This window comes from Cucumis sativus, chromosome 5 (genome assembly GCF_000004075.3).
Source record: "Cucumis sativus cultivar 9930 chromosome 5, Cucumber_9930_V3, whole genome shotgun sequence".
Taxonomy (NCBI): Eukaryota; Viridiplantae; Streptophyta; class Magnoliopsida; order Cucurbitales; family Cucurbitaceae; genus Cucumis; species Cucumis sativus.
This window is the reverse complement of record NC_026659.2, coordinates 30,756,238-30,775,320: the sequence shown is the minus strand read 5'-3', so window position 1 is coordinate 30,775,320 and position 19,083 is coordinate 30,756,238. Positions and strand designations below refer to the sequence as shown.

Below are 19,083 nucleotides of genomic sequence, written 5' to 3'. Positions count from 1 at the left end.
AAAAAATAATAAACAACAAAATGTTACTGTCACTTAAGTAAAAAATGTACTTTTAAAAATAGTAAAATAAATTAAAATACTTACCAGTTATAGTATAATTTTGAATTATATAATAATCTTCCGTCACTATACCATATGAATGAGTATCAAATTTGTAAAGTTTGATATTTTAAAAAAATTTCCTAAGTAAAAAGTATTAAATATTTCGACTAATTTAAAAAGTGTTGAATCGTTTATTTACTATTTTTTTATGTATAATTTTTCTAGAAATATCGTCCACTTCCATTTTTCCTCATTATGTTTATGTAAAATTTGACATCTTGAATTTACCTAACAATTAAAGTGATATGGAAGGAAAAAGAAAAAGAAAATTTTTTTTTCACAATGTAAGTATTTGGTTTTTATTTTTTAATGATTTTTTTTGTTATGAAGTATAAATAATCTATTTTATTATTATTATTATTCTTAAAAGAACTAAAAAATATGTTAATGAAAATATAGAACAAATCTATATTACTAGGTGGAAAAAAAATTCCTTAATAAAAAATGGACGAGGATGAAATACCACAAAATTGATAATACATATTTGATGTGAATTAAATTATGTTGATTTGGTAAAAACAATAAAAATAAAAGCAAAATAAGAAAATTATAGATATATTACATGTGATAAATATATATATTATTATCCAAAAAACAAAATTTGAAATTAAAGATATATGTTGGTAATAAATTATGCATGAATGGTTTTGCAAAATTGTAACATTATAAAACTAGAGATTAAATTGAAAATAAAACCCAAAATCTCTAAGAAATTTATTATTTATTACTTTAATAAAAAATAAGAAATTCTAAATTTAGAATAAAGGTAAATTAATTAAACAAAAGAACCATTCTTGGGATCTCCTAGTCAATGGGTCTCCATTCCATTCATGGGAGGACACGTGGCATGGTACTTCCTTTAATTTGGGTTGGATTACACGTGTCACATAGTGATTCCATTTCAAAGTAGTATATAAATAACAAGCAGCTTGAGGTCTTAATGAATCAAACAACTTTAGAAGAATCATATATTCACAAATTGATCTAATTCCTTATTCTAAACTTTCTCTTTCACAATGGCAGACAATAACTCTAACAAGATGAGCTTTCAAGCTGGAGAAGCCAAGGGCCAAGCTCAGGTTTTCGTCTATTCTATATCTTTTTTTATTTTTAAAACATTTATTAAAAGTATAATGAGTATGATGTTGGTGGGTTGTATTGTTAATTATATAGGAGAAGGCTAGCAATTTGATGGATAAGGCGAGTAATGCAGCGGAATCGGCTAAAGAGTCCATTCAAGAGACAGGCCAACAGATGATGGCTAAGGCTCAAGGTGCTGCTGATGCTGCCAAAGATGCTGTCAACAAATAAAACCATATATCAATCATCCTTATTATTGATATTTGATCAATTAATTATGAGTTTTACTTTTCGAGTTTGGGATTTGTTTGGTTACTCCTTTTCTTAGGGGGGTTTTTCAAAGATGTCAAATAAATTCCTATTGGAATTTCTTTTCATTTTCAACTTTCATTTATACATGAATATATTTTCTTAGATCATATTCAAAGTAATTGTTGCTAAATAATGATTATAGATTTAATTATGTCTATCTAAATCCAAGATCATAGTGCCATTTTTTTTTAAAGAAATATTATCAATTTTCAATTACTTTTAATTTATAATATATCAAAATTTTAATTCGCAATTGGCTTCACACGTTGTTCTAATTGTCACTTGTAAAATAGATATCAATAAAATCGAAAAGCTCGAAGTCTGTTCTTTTTTTTTTTTCTACAAACACAAGTTTGGAAGACTTATCTATGAAGGTTCGAATGAGATTTGATATAACTTTTAAAAATCTTTGTTTTTTACCCTCTTGATTAACCTAACCATTGAGTGAAATTATTAAACTACCGTTTGTTTTAATCCAATTTATCCATATGGACGATTTAAATCCAATCTACCATTTTTTTAAAAATCATCCACTTTTCCTAATAAACAAGACGGTGGTGTATTAATTGTGTGGAATGAATTTGACCTAAGAGAATAGTTTGGATATATATATATATATTGTTTTGGTTCAATTATAATTGATGAATGAGATGGAACGGTTGTCTTCAAACTAAAGAAATTACACTCTTAATGACATAATGATTTTATAATATGATTTCACTAATGTTTGTCTTGATTCTCATGTTATATATTTACTATTTATCTTTGTTAAGCCTCATGATATGTAATATAGTTGCCTAATATAAGTTTTCATTAACGTCTATGATTAGTCTCGGTTGGAAACCTTTCTTCTTTATGTGTTAGAGATTTACACTTTTAACTCAATTCTTTTTAATTAAATTCCTTTTTCAATCATAGACGTAAATGTTTATTAATTAATCATAGTTTTTAAAATTAATTAATATATATGCATTGCCATCATATACCAATAGACATAAAAATGGTGTATTTAGGAATCAATTTGAAAAAAAAACTTAAATTTCGATTATTAAATTGTAACATTTTGAACCTAGAGACTAAATTGAAATAAATTTAAAAACTAAAAGTGTATAGTTTTGAAATATACCAACCAAATACAAAATAAATGCACCAAAAAATATTTTCCTTAAAATCTAACTTAACAAGTAATAAAATCAATTTATTTCAAGTTAAAATAATTGTAACATGAAGAAAGATACTTTAATCTGTCAATTATAACTCATTAACAACATTCATTTACAATCTCTGTTAACAATATGCAAGTGGTAGAAATTGAATCTTTGAATGAAATACAATGAAACAAATTTACTTGAGTTAAGCTATGTTCATATTGACTTAACATCAATCGGACAAAATCTTCCTATTAATAAAATATAACCTATGGTTTAACTAAAAAATTGATTTAGAATACATAAAAGAGAAAAAAATGAAAATTTTATTTTTTATTTCCAATAAATCAAAAATTTTATTCTTCTCTAAAACCCTACTTCTCCCACTCTCCCTTCGTCTCGCTTTGCCTTTGCTCTGCTTCCAATTCTGTGCCCTAAAGCCGCAAATATGAGATTTTCATGGCGATTACTTCGTTTACGACCTCACCTTCGCATTTCATCCAACTCTTCACATTTTCAGGTACTTTCCCATCCCAATCTTCAATCACTTCGCTCTTTATCGTCTTTGTTTCCTAAACATCCCCTTCACCATACCCCCTCGCCGCCCATTTCCGATTTTTACTTCACAAGTATCGTAAGACCCATTTACGGTACCCTTCGAACGTTTTCCTCCGAACCGGCGGCTGAACAGGAATCTGATCATGCTGTTATAGTTGACATTTTATCTAAATCTCGCGATGTGGATGAAATTAGGAAGGGTTTAGAGTCGAATGGTGTTGTTATTAGTCATGATTTGGTTTTGGAGGTATTGGGGCAGCTCGAGTCGAACCCTGATGATGCTATCCGGTTTTTTGATTGGGTGTCGGGGGATTATGGTGAGAAACTTAGCTCCAAGTCGTTTAATTTGATGCTGGGTATTTTAGGTGTTAATGGGCTTGTTAAGAAGTTTTGGGATTTGAATTGTGATATGAAGAAAAAGGGTTATGGGATGTCTAAAACTGTACGGGATAAGGTACTGGAGAAGTTTGATAAGGATGGATTGAAGAGTGAAGCTGAGAAGTTGAGAGATATGTTTGCTTCAGGATCCACTGACAAATCTCCGGATAATATTGGTTCAAACGTCAGCAGACTTATCAGGACGAATTTGTGGGGAGAGGATGTTGAACAGCAGCTGCGTGATATGAGTGTTTCGTTTTCAAGTGATATGGTTAAGATGATATTGGAGGATCTTAGCACAGACCCAGCAAAAGCATATATATTTTTCCTATGGATTGATGAGAGTGGGATGTTTAAGCATGATGAGCAAACTTATAACGCCATGGCTACGGTGTTAGGAAGGGAAGATTGTATAGATAGATTTTGGAAAGTAGTCGATGAAATGAGGAGTCAAGGTTACAAAATGGAAATGGAGACATTTACCAAGGTGTTGGGACGATTTTGTAAAAGAAGAATGATTGAGGAAGCTGTAAATTTGTATGTCTTTGCAATGTCAGTAGGTGATAAGCCTTCGGAGGATTGTCTTACTTTTCTGTTAAAGAAAATAGCAGTAAGTGAGCAGTTTGATCTAGATCTATTCTCAAGGGCATTGAAGATATTTTCAGAGTCAGGTAATGTGTTGAAGGATTCAATGGTTTTTGCAGTTCTCAGGTCTCTGTCTAGTGTTGGTAGAACTGGAGAGTTCAATGAGGTTTTAAATGTAATGAAAGAGTATGGATATGTATGTAGTGGTGGTTTGAAGAGAAAGGTTGCATATCGACTCAGTAGGACAGGAAAAAGTGATGAAGCTAATGATTTCATGAATAACTTAGAAGCTTCTGGATGTAATCCAGACAACAAGACCTGGGCATCTTTGATTGAAGGGCATTGTGCTGCTGGAGATCTTGACAAGGCTTCTGATTGTATCCACAAAATGGTTGAGAAAGGAGGGGTCCCTTCTGCTGCATATGCTTTGGATTTAATAGTAAATGGTTACTGTCAAAAGAAACATGAAACTGATGCTAGCCATCTTCTCTTCGATCTTGTTGATAAAAGCCAGCTAAAACCACGACATTCTACTTACAAAACATTGATAAACAAGCTACTGCTCTGTGGGGAATTCAAAGATGCTTTAAAATTGTTGGGGATGATGAGAAATCATGAATTCCCACCATTTATTGAACCATTTATCTCATATGTATCCAAGTCTGGAACAGCTGATGATGGCCTTGAATTCCTAAAGGGCATGACATCGAAGAAATTTCCTTCAACGACTGTAGTTCTCCAATTATTTGAAGCATTTTTCCAAGCTGGAAGGCACGGAGATGCTCAAGACCTTCTTTTAAAATGCCCCGGTTACATTCGTAACCATGCTGATGTTTTGGATCTTTTTTGTTCCATGAAGCCTGTAGAAGCTGCTGCTTCCCCAAATCTGACTTCTTAGACTCACATAAAGTCTCCCTACAATGTAGTTTACGAGGTTTCTTGTGTTATTTGATCAATTAGAAGATTTTGTTTCAAATAATTCATCTGTTTGTCGAAATTTGTTGACCCAATGGAGCATGATTAAATTAAATTCTTTGTGGAGAACAAAAAGGAAGCTCCAGAATTGAGTTTATGTAATCTAGGGTCTCTATTTTGTAGCCTTCTCTAGTGTTGAGTTTTTATTTTGTTAATAAATCATTACAAAATTACTAAATATTCTAAATTGAGTTTGAATTAACTTGTTGACAAAGCCAGCTTATTAAAATTTCCATAAACCAATCAACTTTTAAAGCCTTATTTTAGTTCATTTTCAACATCTCTTGTGGTCAGGAAAGATGCTGAGAAGATTTGTTTAAATCACAGTGTGAGAAACATCAATAAAAGTGATTGATTATTGACTCCTACTACATGTTCCTATCCGTTTTATATTGAAAATAGATAACTTCCAGAAAAAGCTGAAAGTTCAGGCTGTCATCTCTAAGATGTTGCTCTTAAAGCTTCCTGAGGGGCAAGAACTGAGATAAAATTCTGTCGGTGCTGCTGTGTAAGAGGCCATTGTATGGTAAAGCCCTTAGCCCTACTAATCTTGACTTCAGAGTAAGCTGCGCATGTATACAAGCATTCTGCTTTGTTTACTTTATTGTAGCCTGTCTTTCTTCATGCAGAAAATTTCCCACTCTTATGTGTTCAAGGTTCTCATCGCTATGCAAGTGAAAAAGGTAGCATGCGTTCTCAACCATAATGAACTTGTTTTAGTTTGTTTTTTCAATTCTTGGTGGTGTTTAATGGAAGACAACTGATTTGGTTACACTCGAAATATTTATTACAACTACATTTTGTCTTTGGAGAATAATACCCCCGCATCGCCTACCTGACTCATAATGTGCTTAATCATGTTAGAGCTTATCAATTTTTCATAATGATGTTCTTTCCTTATAGATATGAAATGTTGGTGGATCTGTGTGTTAATGTAACCAATGCTAATCATGTTTATGTTGCATTGAGTTATTTTTTTCTTAATATATTTGAAAAGTAATACAGATGTCTTTCTTTGGTTTAAAGCAAAGCAAGAGATTCTAACTTGTCACAGCAGCAAAGGTGATAAAAAGATGTTGATTATAATGCATTATAACGCATAGCATGAAGAATCAAATGTCCCATCAATTTGTTTAGCTAACATAAAACTACCTAGTCTTGTTAGCACTCACTTTTGACAAAGCCCTAGACACAATCTAGCTTTCTTAAAGAATAAAGCCATGCATGCTGGTACTTTCCACTTTCCAGAGTGTGTTTAAAAACCTGAAAGTTCAAAACTCAAAATTTGAAAATTCCTCAAAGTCTTGTCTGTTTTCTCTAGTACGATAATTATGGGTTGTGGGAGATTAAGTCATTGATATTTGAAAAGGTAATGAGTACCTTATCTACTAAGCTATGTTTGGATTGATCGTTAACAGATGCACGCTATTTTCATCTTTCTATTATCCTTCCATTGATTTGTCATGGTTCCTCAACTATTTTTTTTTTCAAATTAGTAGAAGGAAGTAGATGGTAGAATAGTCATATATCATTCTTTTGTTTGATTTCATAGTTCTTATTGTTGATTCTTGGTTTTTCCTCCTCCATATTGAATTGAATAATAATAATTCTTATGGCCAAGCCAAGACATATTTTGCCAAACAGGCTGATTAGGACATGTCCATGAGCAAAACGATATGAGTGAGACTAAACAAGCCAAGAGCGTTTGTATCATTTTGCTCTCTCTATATATTCATTACCAGGTTGGAAAATAGAAGAAAGAAAAGAAAAGGAGTGTTGAAATTATGTTGGAGGTTTCTGAATGTCATCTTCTCCAATGGTTGTGATGTTCAATAGAATGTAGGCAGCAAACAAAAGACAACTTAGGTTCTTACAGACAGTGTGACAAAATTGTCATCATTTTTCTATGATTAGTAGCTATTCTTTCCCCCACTTGCTGTTTATCCAGTTCTCACTATATTTATTGCACAGACGAGCAATGGAGGTGCTTTTGGGGGGACCAACTTTGCAAACTCCTTTTTTTGGCCATTTCAGACCTTCAAATTCTCCATTGGATGGATTATTATGATGTCTCAACAAAGAGAAGATAAGAAAACAAAAAAGAGTTTGAATTTCCCAAACCATTATCTAAGAAAGTACCACATTACGTATTTATTTTGCTTAATGTGGGATTAGCAATTTGTTCAACCGAGAAATGAAGATATGTGGAGTACAACATGGAGGGTGGAAGTAGAAATTTTAGAGTTTTAGGGGATAGATTATGACGTTTTAATTTTTTTTACAGGTCCTTGAACACTTTGACTCATCATACGAATGTTGTAGGATCATATGGGCTATCATTTGTACATTTGAGTAAGGTATATACTACTGAACAAGATGAGGTCGAAAAGTAATTGAATTATATTAGGAGGAAAAGCATAATGTTTATCATTTTCTTTTTTCTAAAAAAAATATGCAAAATTGATTTCTATTTATTAAATATTCCTTTGCAAAACTATACTAATTTTAGATTTATTATAGAAATTAAATAACTAAAAATAAAATGAATGTTTAAAGCCAAGAATTTGGGGGAATTTGCTCAAATTTGTGCATGAATTTTCCCTTAAGAGTGAAACCAAAAAGGAAAAAGAAAATGATACCACATCCAAAAAAATTGAGTGGTGTTTATATGTTTGAGAAATGTAATGTTTTTGGGAGGCAAATTACCCCAACAAAAAAAGGTGTTTTGATTGATTAAACATTAAAAATAAAAGAAATGGATGGATGAAACTAAAGCTTTGAAAAAGTGAATGGAAATGGAAATGAATTTTGATGGTTCCTTTTTAGAGAAAAGAGAAAAGAAAAATGGGACACTATGTTCCCTTTGTATATCCCTTTCCCCTAACCCATGTTTTCTCTAACCATTCCTCTTTCATTATCATTACTTTCTTTTCTCTCTCTTTCACTTTTCTGTCATTAACTTTCCAACACACACCAAACATATCATAACAATGCATCTTTAACCTTTCGATACTGAAAAAAACTAATACCTTTACTCTTTCAAATTTGAATTATACTTTGTAACGTAATTTAAATTTAAAAGAATTGAAAGTTACTATCTGTACCAACAATATGCACATTACTTTTCTATAGTTTGACCATAAGAACTTTTCTTATAAAAACAGTACAAGACAAGCAAATGACAAGCATGTAGCGGTTGGCAGATTGTAATGAAATGTCAGGACCATCGAGTTTTTACTTTCATATTTTGGAATTAGTTAAAATTGAAAAGATCAAACATAATACTTTCGAACTTAAAAAAAATATATTTTCTATCTTTCCAATAGAGGAATGCAAACATCATTATTATCTTTTAGTGCTTGAAAACACCCACAATCCGAGCATCTCTTCAATTGCTTAATTCAAATATGTTCATATGCATACCATAATCTTCCAACCATTTTCATCATAACAATTACTATCGAACTAAGCTATACGTATTGCTTATAACTTTTGGATTTGGACGAAACATAGACAAGAAGAAGTTATAAATTTGTGAAAGAAAAATGTGTCTTCCCACCCACATCAATGTTCCTTCTTTAATTTGTTCAATATTTGTAATTATTTCCTACTCATTTGCTTTACCCCACATTTTTTTCCCTTCATTTAAAAGAAAAAATAATGATAACAACAACAATTTCTTTCTTAATCTTCTTCTACTGTTTTGAAGGATAAGAATGCTTCATTTTTATGCCTCTTTTGGGCATTCAAACTTCCTATCTCTTCCTCTTCTTCTTTTGTTACTATATATATCTATACTATTATTATTATTTTTTACCATGTATCGTTTAATTATTTCAAGTCGACAAGTAGTGGAGAATGATTTTGAAAAAAAATTGGTTGATCATTCATAGTTATCCATTTAAGTTTTTAACTTTGAGTTGGAGTTATAAAAGTTTCAAAATGTTACAATTTTACCTTTAAGATTTAAGTTTGTGTTTCAATTCGGTCTATAAGTTTTAAGATTTTTATCACTAAAAAAAATATTGTTTTTAATCTTTAATTAAAATTTACTGTTTTTCACCATTGATTCCATTGTTATTTAAAGTTAATTCCAATAGACACTAATGCTAATGATTAAAACTGAGGTCAAAAAGTGTAAATCTTGAAACCTAATGACTAGATTAAAATGAACGAGCATGACTAAGTTAAAACAAATGACTATTATGAAACCAACAGTAAAACTTAAAGAATAAATGTGAGACACGTTATAAAACCTAGAAGTCCAATGAAAGTTAAACTAAGCAGTGAATGATATATAATATATATATATATATATTAATTATATGTCGCGTCTTGATTAACTATGTTTAATAACGACGATTGTTATCCTAATTTGGTGTAATAATAATTGAGATTGAAATGAAATGTGATGATATAGTTTAGGGGTTAGGGGGGTGGTCCCTTTAGCATGCCATTGCATTTGACACATATTTCTTTATCAATCACTCTCACTTTTACACTCTTATACTCAACACCACACCCCTAAATGCTATCATTTTTGTTTTACTTTCCTTTGCTAAGTTAGTGCCACATATTCTTTTTTCAAATATACCAAAATAAAACCAAAAATATTTACAAACTATATAACAAGATTATATCACTTTTATTTAAAGTTAAAACATCCATATTTTAGAGTTAGAATCTTTAGATTTATGTCCATTTAGAGCCATTTGTGTGTAAATTGTAATTTGAGGCATAGAGTGATATTAATTTTAAAATTGTTTTGGTGGAAAGAAAAAGACAATAAAATGTGAAGGTGTTTTTGGAGTTTTTGGAAACTTAATCTCTTTCTTCACTTTTTTTTGTCATTCTTTTATTAAAGCTTTGTGTTCTTTTCTTATGCTTAGGTCCATTCTACTTTATTATATATATATCCATTTTTTATTTTCTTTCATTTTTTTAGTATATGCTTTTTGCTATTGGTGGTCCTCTTTAATTTCCTCTCCATCTATCTATATCTATATCTATATCTATTTATATATATATCTTCCCTAAATTATGGTGTTTAGTTTAATAATTACAATAATTACAATTCATTTCAATGACTTTATTACATGGATTAAGTTATTCTATTTCCCTTTACTATACCATCATACCTACTTACATGTACCTTAACTAATCTCTTAGAGATAACTTGTCTCCTGACTTTACAACATTTGGTAAGTGATCAATGGTCACCATGGAATTATTATACCATAATATATTGTCATTTTTTATGTTAAGTGAATTAGTCGGAGGCACTTTTTTAAGAGTGTATAACAACACTTTTAAAGAATTGCAAGTATAGTAAAATTTAAGAATTTTAGACTTTATTACTTATAGATTTCAATTAGTTACGAAATATGTTATTTGTATACTTATATTAGTTGATTAGGGATATGGTTTATTAATGAGGGTTATTTAAGTAATTGAAAGCTAAAGGGAAAATAGAGAATAGCCATAAAATTAAAAGAAATAAAAAAAAAAAAAATAGGAGAAGGGGGAATGTTATAAAAATGACAAAATAATTGAACTTTTTTTTAGAAATATTCCTTATGTCTATATGTTATTCTACATTATTTAAGTATTATTATTGCTTGTAAATGAGTGAGACATTTCAACCAAATATTTCAAACTTTTATTGTATCCCACTAATTAATTTGTTCTATTTATATATATATATATATATATATATATATATATATATATATATATATATATATTCATTTTCATTCTTATTATTATTGAATTTAAAGCTTAATTTATTTTTCTAGAAAGTGTTCCATTCATATTATAGAAAATCAAGTAAAGATACATGCAATCTAAAGAATATTAATTAAATTAAAGCTCTTTGTTAATATTTTTCCTTGAGTTTTTATTTGAATTAAAGTTTTACTTTTAACCTATTGTTTTTTCTTTCATTATTACCCTAATTTTTAAAATTGTTTTAAAAGATAAAACTAAAATTTAAAAACAACAAGAAAATAAATGTAGTATCTAAAATCTTTTGAAAAAAAAACATAATTTTTACAACCACAAACCCAAAATCAAATTCATTATTAAACTAATCTAATTGTATGTTTGGATTATATTGTTAAGTAATTAATTTAAAAAATACTAAAATATTTGAAAGTGATACTAAATAGATTTTTAAATGTATATTAAACAATTTTTTAGAAAAATAAATTTCTTGAAAAATATTTTTTTCCTAATTAAATTCAACCAAACCTAAGTAATTTTATTTAAGATGAATTTAAAGCAACTAAAACAAAAATGTTTAATAGCATATATATATTAAAAAAGTAGACATTGAAAGAAAAGAAAGAAGAAAAAGGATGTGTATATAATAATAGGCATATAGTTTAGAGTATATATATATATATATATTCAAATTTTAAAGACATACAACATATAAAGCACTTTAAACTTTAAAAAAGTTTACACTTTTTTTGGTAACCTCTATGATTTTAGTTATTTGTTTTTGAAATATATGCTTAAGAACAACGATTTTAAATACGATAAGTGTATTTTAGTTTTTAAATTTGAATTGGTTGCAAAAAAAAAAAAAGATAATATGTAAGGGTTAAGTTTAGAAGTTTAGTTTTTAAAAATTAATAAAGCTAACGTCAAATGACCCATAAAAATTATTAGGCATTTTAGAGACCTATTAAAAAAATAAACTACGACAATGTATATTCATCTCTTAATTATCGTGGACATTCTTGTTCAATTATCTCTCAATTAAAAGTATCATCTTTATCTTCATATTTTGAAGTTTGGTTAATTTTAGTTATTATATTTTTAATTTTAATACACTCAAAATTAATTTTCACACAAATTGATTAAATAATAATTATAATTTCCATGCAACAAAATACAATTAAAAATGAGTTTGTTTAAGAATAATAAAAAAGTACAAATTATTTACGGTTTGTGGCGACAAAATCTCATTACACTTGATTCAGTTTGTCACTTTTGACAAATTTCGTTTAAAAATTTCATAGGTAACACTTTTGTTGAACAAATTTGAAAGTACAAGAACGGATATGATATTTTAACTTAATTTCTTTTGCCAGACACATTTGTGTAAAATTTTTGAGAGATTGAATCTTTAACTTCGACAAATGAAATAGCGCAAGAAATGAAATGAAAAAGAAAAAGCAAGAGGAAATGTTTTTCCACCATAAACCCAAAGAAAAAGGAAAATGATAGAGATTCAAAGAAAGAAAAAAAGGTTAAAAAGAGGAGTGGGGACATGGAAGAAGTGCAAAGATGATGATGATGATGATGAAGATGATGAAGAACAATATTACACACTGTTCATTCATCTCTATAATTGAGACCTTCCCTTTGCACGCCCTCTGCAATCATCACATTCACATTCACAATTTCATATTCTTTCTTTTTACATTTAAATAGTTTTTCTATCCCTAATTACATTTTGGTGATGTAGTTTCAACTAAACTTTCAAAATCTAATCTTCCCTAAAGGTTGAGTAGAAATGAAATGAATTGTTTTTAGAGTATTGAGAAAAAAAATATACAATCTAAAATGAAGATTATTAAAAGGTTAAATATTATTGTTATTATTCAAGGGAGAGCAATAGAATTACAAATAATATAAAAAGAGAGAGAGAGAAAAATGTCAGCTTTTGCTTTTTCCAAAAGCACTTTTCTTTTTCAACAGTTTTGGTGGAATGACTGTCTCCTACACTTCATTGCTTCTTTCTTATACAAACCTACCATGTGTAATTCTTTCTCTTTCCCCACCCTTTAAAAAGCACTTCACAATATTTCAAAATTCTCTTTCTTTTTTCTTTTCTTTTTTTTTTTTAGAAAAAAGAAAAAAAAAAGAAAAAGATGAATTGGGTTTTGTAATTATTTTGATAGTGGGTGACCAACTCCATAGCCTTCTTGAGATTCTCACATTCTCCATTTTTATGTACATATGGTTTTTTTTAGAATTTTGCCCAATGGCCAAACTCAAAGAATGTTTGATTCTCTCATAACCCATTGTCCTTTCTCACCTTCAATGCCTTTTGATTCTCTTAACTGACTAATAACAAATTTGCTCAGAGATTTGTGTTCATCATTTCTCAATCAAATCTTCATCTAGTTTTAACATTTACTCACCCACTAATCTAAATCATCTAAATTTTTACTGGAGTTGTTGTTATTCTATCAGAACTGCTTCATTCTTCATCCAACTTGGTAAAAAAGGGAGTTTTTTTTTTTTTTTTTTTTTTTTTTTAATGAGATTAGGTGAATTTTCATTTTATTTCACTTACCCATGTATCAAAATCTTGTATTCTTAACTGGGTTGCCTTTAGAAAAAGAAAAAAGAAAGGGGGTTTTGGAGGGATTTATCAAGAACTTAGATTTGTTCTTCCAGTTTGCAGTTTTTGAAAAAAAGAAAGGAGCTTTTGAAAATTCTTTTGTTTGTACTTGTTTTACAAGATTAAGAATAATGTGTTTTAAGGGAATTTATAATTCACATGGCACCTCTTTTAAAAGCATAAGACATGATTAAAGGTAAAATAATGCTGAATCTCTGTCCTCTTTCTTTTTTGATTTATATTTTAATCTTGAAAACTTACATGGATTTGGTTTGTTTTGTTTGATTCTTTTTAAGGCTTTTCCATATTATATTCTTCAAAACTTCTTGTCTCAAATGACAAGCATGCTTTGTTAGTGCCACTGCTTCCCACTGCCACCAAAAGCAAACTGCTCTCTCCACCTCCATTTAGGCTCTGACATTACATGATTTCTGGTTTAATGGGAGATTTCTGCCATAAAAACCACAAAAATTGCTTCTGATTTGAAGATTTCCCCATAAAACAACCACACTCTTTTGAACCTCACCCTCTTCTTCTTCTTCTTCTTCTTCTTCTTCATTTCCAATAGCTTCACCCTTCTAGTTTGGCTTTGTCTCTGGTTTCTTGTACATGAGCATTTAATGGGAATGAAGAGAACTGAGGCTACTGTTTCCTGTCTTGTGGCTTCTTTATTGTTTTGGGTTTCTTCAATAAATGGTTTGTTATCACCCAAAGGTGTTAACTATGAAGGTAAGTGAGAGAAAAAAGAGACCAAAATGTGAGGGGAAATATAGGCCTTAACTTGATTGCCCAATTCTTCTTTTTTCTTTTTTCTTTCTGCAAGATGGGTTTGTCTGTTTAGTTATTTTAAGATGGGAAAATGTGGAAGTTTTCATGCGGGGAAATGGTTTTTCATTGTTTCATTTTTTTCATTTTCAGTTCAAGCTTTGATGGGTATAAAAGCTTCTCTTCAAGATCCCCATGGTGTGCTTGAGAATTGGGATGGGGATGCTGTTGACCCATGTAGTTGGACTATGGTTACTTGCTCTCCTGAGAGTCTTGTCATTGGCTTGTAAATCTCTCTTCTCCATCTTCTTCTTCTATAAGAATTTGAACTGAAAATTTTTGTTTGTGGAGATTGGGGAAAATGGAGACAATCCACCACCGGAATTCTCTGATTCTTTTTGTCTTTCTTTTGGTGGATTTTGTTCGTAATGCAGAGGAACCCCAAGCCAGAACCTGTCTGGAACTCTTTCTTCAACCATTGGGAATTTAACAAACCTTCAAATTGTGTAAGTTGAAATGATTGAAAAACAACTCAACAAGATAAATCAGTTGGGAAATTGATTTGTATTTGCTCTATAGGTTGTTGCAGAACAACAATATCACAGGTCCAATTCCACCAGAGTTTGGAAGGCTCTCAAAGCTTCAAACACTTGATCTATCAAACAATTTCTTCACAGGGGAAATTCCTTCTTCTTTAGGCCATTTAAGAAGCCTACAGTACTTGTAAGCATTTTCCTATTTTGCCTTTTGCTTTTGCTTTTTCTTTCCCCCCCTCTCCAATGGGTTTAGTTTAATTTTGTTTGGTCATTCATTGATTCTAGGAGGCTTAACAATAACAGTCTTTCTGGGGCAATTCCAATGTCTTTAGCTAACATGACACAGCTTGCCTTTCTGTAAGTTCTTATCTTTTCAAATTCACCCATCTTTGATTCATGATGCTGGTGAAAACCTGCACTTGAATTCAGTTTCTTATGCTGAATTTGTTTGTTATGCAGTGATGTGTCTTATAATAACATCAGTGGCCCTCTTCCTAGATTTCCCAGCAAAACATTCAAGTATATCTCTCTCTTTTCTCTGTATGTGCGTTTTTTAGTGAATTCTCACTCACAAAATCTTTCTGATATTGCAGCATTGTTGGGAACCCTCTGATTTGTGCGACTGGGTCCGAGGCCGGTTGCCATGGTACAACTCTAATGCCTATGTCCATGAATTTGAACAGTACACAAAGTAAGGTTCACGAAAACACATAGTTATTTATAATTCCTTCACACCTTTTTGAATTCTGCAATTATTTTTGTAAGAATTCGTGCTGTGGTTCTACTCTAAACCAATCCTCTTTGCTTTTTAGCTGGTTTACCTGCTGTGAGATTGAAAAGTCATAAAATGGCCCTTACATTTGGCTTGAGCTTAGCTTGCCTATGTCTGATTTTTCTTGTATTTGGACTGTTCATATGGTGGAGAAGACGAAGCAATCGACCTACATTCTTCGATGTAAAAGGTAAATTCTGTGGAGCATTGCATTGTTTTTCGTTGTCATGATTATTGTTAAAATCTTGCTAATCAACATCTGATCTGAGTAATAAAAGGCCAAACTTTAAACTTGAGTATGGATTATATTATCATTCTAATCTATGTCCTGTCCATTTTTCTCTGGATTTAATGCCAATAACTTTCGATTGCAGACCAACAACATGAGGAAATTTCGCTTGGAAATTTGAGAAGGTTTCAATTTAGAGAACTTCAGATAGCAACAAACAACTTCAGCAGCAAGAACATACTAGGAAAGGGAGGTTTTGGAAATGTTTACAAAGGAATTCTTTCGGATGGAACAGTTGTAGCTGTTAAGAGGCTCAAAGATGGGAATGCAAGTAGAGGCGAGATCCAGTTTCAGACTGAAGTTGAGATGATCAGCCTGGCCGTGCACCGTCATCTCCTCAGATTATATGGATTTTGCAACACACCAACTGAAAGGCTTCTTGTTTATCCATATATGTCAAATGGAAGTGTTGCATCACGTCTCAAAGGTAGTCATTTTAAGAGCATCGATGAAAAATCCCTCTATATATTTGATACTTAACTGTATTGCAGCCTATAATATCTAATGTTTGACATTGTAACACGGAAATTATCGGTTTCTTTTGCAGGAAAACCGGTATTAGACTGGGGAACAAGGAAGAGAATTGCTATAGGAGCTGCTAGGGGATTGTTATACCTACATGAACAGTGTGACCCAAAGATAATACATAGAGATGTTAAGGCTGCAAACATATTGCTTGATGACTACTGCGAAGCTGTCGTTGGAGATTTCGGGTTAGCAAAACTTCTGGATCATCAAGATTCACATGTCACAACTGCTGTGAGAGGCACTGTGGGACATATAGCTCCCGAGTACCTATCCACCGGACAGTCGTCTGAGAAAACAGATGTTTTCGGATTCGGAATCCTACTCCTTGAACTGATCACAGGGCAGAGAGCCCTTGAATTTGGCAAAGCAGCTAATCAGAAAGGAGGCATTCTTGACTGGGTAAGTATCACCATAGAAAAAGCACACAAATGTCTCATCTTCAAATTCTTCTTAGTTATCATTTGATTCTTCCTCGAACTTTCATTCCTTCTCAAAGTTATCATTCAAGAGGGTGGAGAACACAACACAATGGTAACGAGTTAAATGCAGTATGCCACACATGCCATTGTTATCATGTTCCTCTCTCCATCTTTCAACGGTCTGTGAACTGTAGGAAGTTCCTAATCCTAACAACGATTCGGTTACATTCTGATTTAAATGGGAAGAAATGGTTTGAGCATTAGAAGATGAAAGTGAATGACATTGAGTTTGATTCTATTAGTTAACTCTCCAAACAACCAAGCACAAGGTCTGACTGACCATATTTATTTGATTTACAATATTGGTCTCCAGGATTGGAGTTTGTTATATAAACTCTCTAATTCTACTAGTACATTTGATTCTATATTATCTGAACTTCTCTCTAATAATGGAATTGATTTGATCTCCTTCGTCCGTAGTCATAGCTAACACACTATTAGTGAACCATGTTGATTTCTCTACCGTCTACGTTTTTTGTTTATCTTTAATTGTCGGTTTCTTAATAAGTTGATAATAATTACAGGTAAAGAGGATTCATCTAGAGAAGAAGCTCGAAGTGTTAGTAGACAAGGATCTAAAAGCCAACTATGACAGAGTTGAACTAGAAGAAATGGTTCAAGTGGCTTTGTTATGCACACAATACTTACCAGGACATAGACCAAAAATGTCAGAAGTTGTGAGAATGCTTGAAGGAGAAGGGCTTGCTGTGAGATGGGAGGCTTCTCAAAGAGTTGATTCAACAAAGTGCAAACCCCATGATTTCTCTTCCTCAGACAGATACTCTGATCTCACAGATGATTCTTCATTGCTGGTTCAAGCCATGGAGCTCTCTGGTCCAAGGTGAAAAAACTTTTTTTCAAAAATTCTTTGGCTAAGTTCTACCAGTTCTTGAAGAGTTCAGTATATTAAGAAAATTTTCATAGATGAAGTTTTTTTTTTCTTCTTCTTGGGGTGCATAGGAGTTGAAAGTTTGTTGTAACATATTAGCATGTTGAAGCTCTACAAGGGCTTTGTTATTTTCTTCCTCCAATTGTATAGGGCCGCTCGATAACAATTTTGTTTCAAAGTTTCTGTTTAAGAAAAATTATGCTTATAGTATCTACATTTATGCCTATGTTTTCTTCCTTTAGTTTTTCACACACTTCTCTTTTCAAAAACGATGAAATGAAAGTGGCTAATCTATAAGCATAATTTTCAAAAACAGAGAATAAAAAACAAGAATGTTATCGAACGAAGTTTAGATTTACAAGTCGTTTGGATGGATTTCTTGCTTATGATAAGCGTCAAAGTGTTTAAGTGACGAGAAAATCCAAAAAAAGGGTCAAACCCTAATTTTGCAAATTATTTTAGAAGCAATCCTTCTTTTTTTTACCAAGTTTTTCTTAATTAAATGAACTCTAAATCAACCCTAATTCAAAATTAACCAACTTCAAGTAGCACTAACCCAAAAGAAAAAAAAGGTGTGGCAACTTGATAATGTCTTTTGACTCTTTTATGGAAATAAAATGAAAGATTGGGAAACTTTATGGCAAGACATTTGATTTCCACATCACTCCACCCTTTAGTGGATGACATTATAATATATATTGGGTACTACCACTTCAATTTTTTTAATCTAATATAATGGGATTTGATTATGTGAATTAAGATTGCCTAAGTTTTACCTTTTTTGAATTTTAACAAGATACAGGCCCATGATCTAATTTGGTGTGAAAATTGTTTGAAGTGGGTGTGATGAAAGGGTTTATTATTCCTCAACCTCAATGTGCTAATAAATTCTATGCATATTTTATTAATATGGTTTGCTGTATTATTATTAGTACTTTCTTTAATTATTAAATTTCAAAAGTTATTGAATTGATTGGTTGTGGGGCTTACTCACTGTTTTGTTGTCTTTTGCTATAATGTTATTGAGTTAAAGTTGAACCATTATATGATTTAATCATATAGTTATATAGTTAAAAAAGATTTGAGTTCTCTAAATCTATACTAAATTCGTCAATGATAGAAACTATGAAAACATGTTTATTAGCAACATGGAACAAATGGGTTGATATAGAACTGTACCAATGGATTTAGTATAGGTTCAAAGGTCTCGAGTCTCCTATCAATTTTATGGTCTTTAATTTATATTACATTTAAAAGTTAGCTTAACTCTTTTAAATGTTACTCTTTTTAAAAAATTATATATTTTTTTTTATTAATCTATAAAGCGTCGA

General features: G+C 30.9%; 3 protein-coding genes across 4 annotated transcripts; all 3 read left to right on the top strand.

The window, feature by feature from the left end:
- Positions 1-1,050: 1,050 nt before the first annotated feature.
- LOC101209689 (stress-induced protein KIN2) lies at positions 1,051-1,599 on the top strand. The gene is made up of 2 exons (XM_004141436.3): positions 1,051-1,181; positions 1,276-1,599. Exons 1-2 carry the CDS (start codon positions 1,119-1,121, stop codon positions 1,411-1,413), a joined length of 201 nt encoding a protein of 66 aa, XP_004141484.1. The 5' UTR covers positions 1,051-1,118; the 3' UTR covers positions 1,414-1,599.
- A 1,402-nt stretch (positions 1,600-3,001) lies between these two features.
- Positions 3,002-5,348, top strand: LOC101218218 (pentatricopeptide repeat-containing protein At3g02490, mitochondrial). Its single transcript, XM_004141551.3, has one exon. The coding sequence runs from the start codon at positions 3,091-3,093 to the stop codon at positions 5,059-5,061; it is 1,971 nt and encodes a 656-aa protein (XP_004141599.1). The 5' UTR covers positions 3,002-3,090; the 3' UTR covers positions 5,062-5,348.
- An 8,317-nt stretch (positions 5,349-13,665) lies between these two features.
- On the top strand, positions 13,666-18,208 carry LOC101209443 (protein NSP-INTERACTING KINASE 1). 2 transcript variants are annotated; one of them, XM_031885943.1, is made up of 11 exons: positions 13,666-13,690; positions 14,413-14,545; positions 14,694-14,765; positions 14,839-14,982; positions 15,081-15,152; positions 15,255-15,314; positions 15,389-15,486; positions 15,608-15,757; positions 15,942-16,283; positions 16,404-16,783; positions 17,388-17,708. In XM_031885943.1, the coding sequence occupies exons 1-11, from the start codon at positions 13,681-13,683 to the stop codon at positions 17,706-17,708; spliced, it is 1,782 nt and encodes a 593-aa protein (XP_031741803.1). In that variant the 5' UTR covers positions 13,666-13,680. The 2 variants fall into 2 exon arrangements, with proteins under 2 accessions (XP_031741803.1, XP_004141483.1); XM_004141435.3 differs by lacking the exon at positions 13,666-13,690 and adding an exon at positions 13,720-14,223 and having other exon boundaries at positions 17,388-18,208.
- The last annotated feature ends 875 nt before the right edge of the window (positions 18,209-19,083 follow it).

Excerpts from the sequence above, each read along its gene's own strand:
- LOC101209689 (XM_004141436.3), top strand. The coding sequence starts at position 1,119 with ATGGCAGACAATAACTCTAACAAGATGAGCTTTCAAGCTGGAGAAGCC. Across the intron at positions 1,182-1,275 it reads AAGCCAAGGGCCAAGCTCAG|GAGAAGGCTAGCAATTTGAT; the intron begins GTTTTCGTCTAT and ends TTAATTATATAG.
- LOC101218218 (XM_004141551.3), top strand. The coding sequence starts at position 3,091 with ATGAGATTTTCATGGCGATTACTTCGTTTACGACCTCACCTTCGCATT.
- LOC101209443 (XM_004141435.3), top strand. The coding sequence starts at position 14,115 with ATGGGAATGAAGAGAACTGAGGCTACTGTTTCCTGTCTTGTGGCTTCT. Across the intron at positions 14,224-14,412 it reads CAAAGGTGTTAACTATGAAG|TTCAAGCTTTGATGGGTATA; the intron begins GTAAGTGAGAGA and ends TTTCATTTTCAG. Across the intron at positions 14,546-14,693 it reads GAGAGTCTTGTCATTGGCTT|AGGAACCCCAAGCCAGAACC; the intron begins GTAAATCTCTCT and ends TTCGTAATGCAG.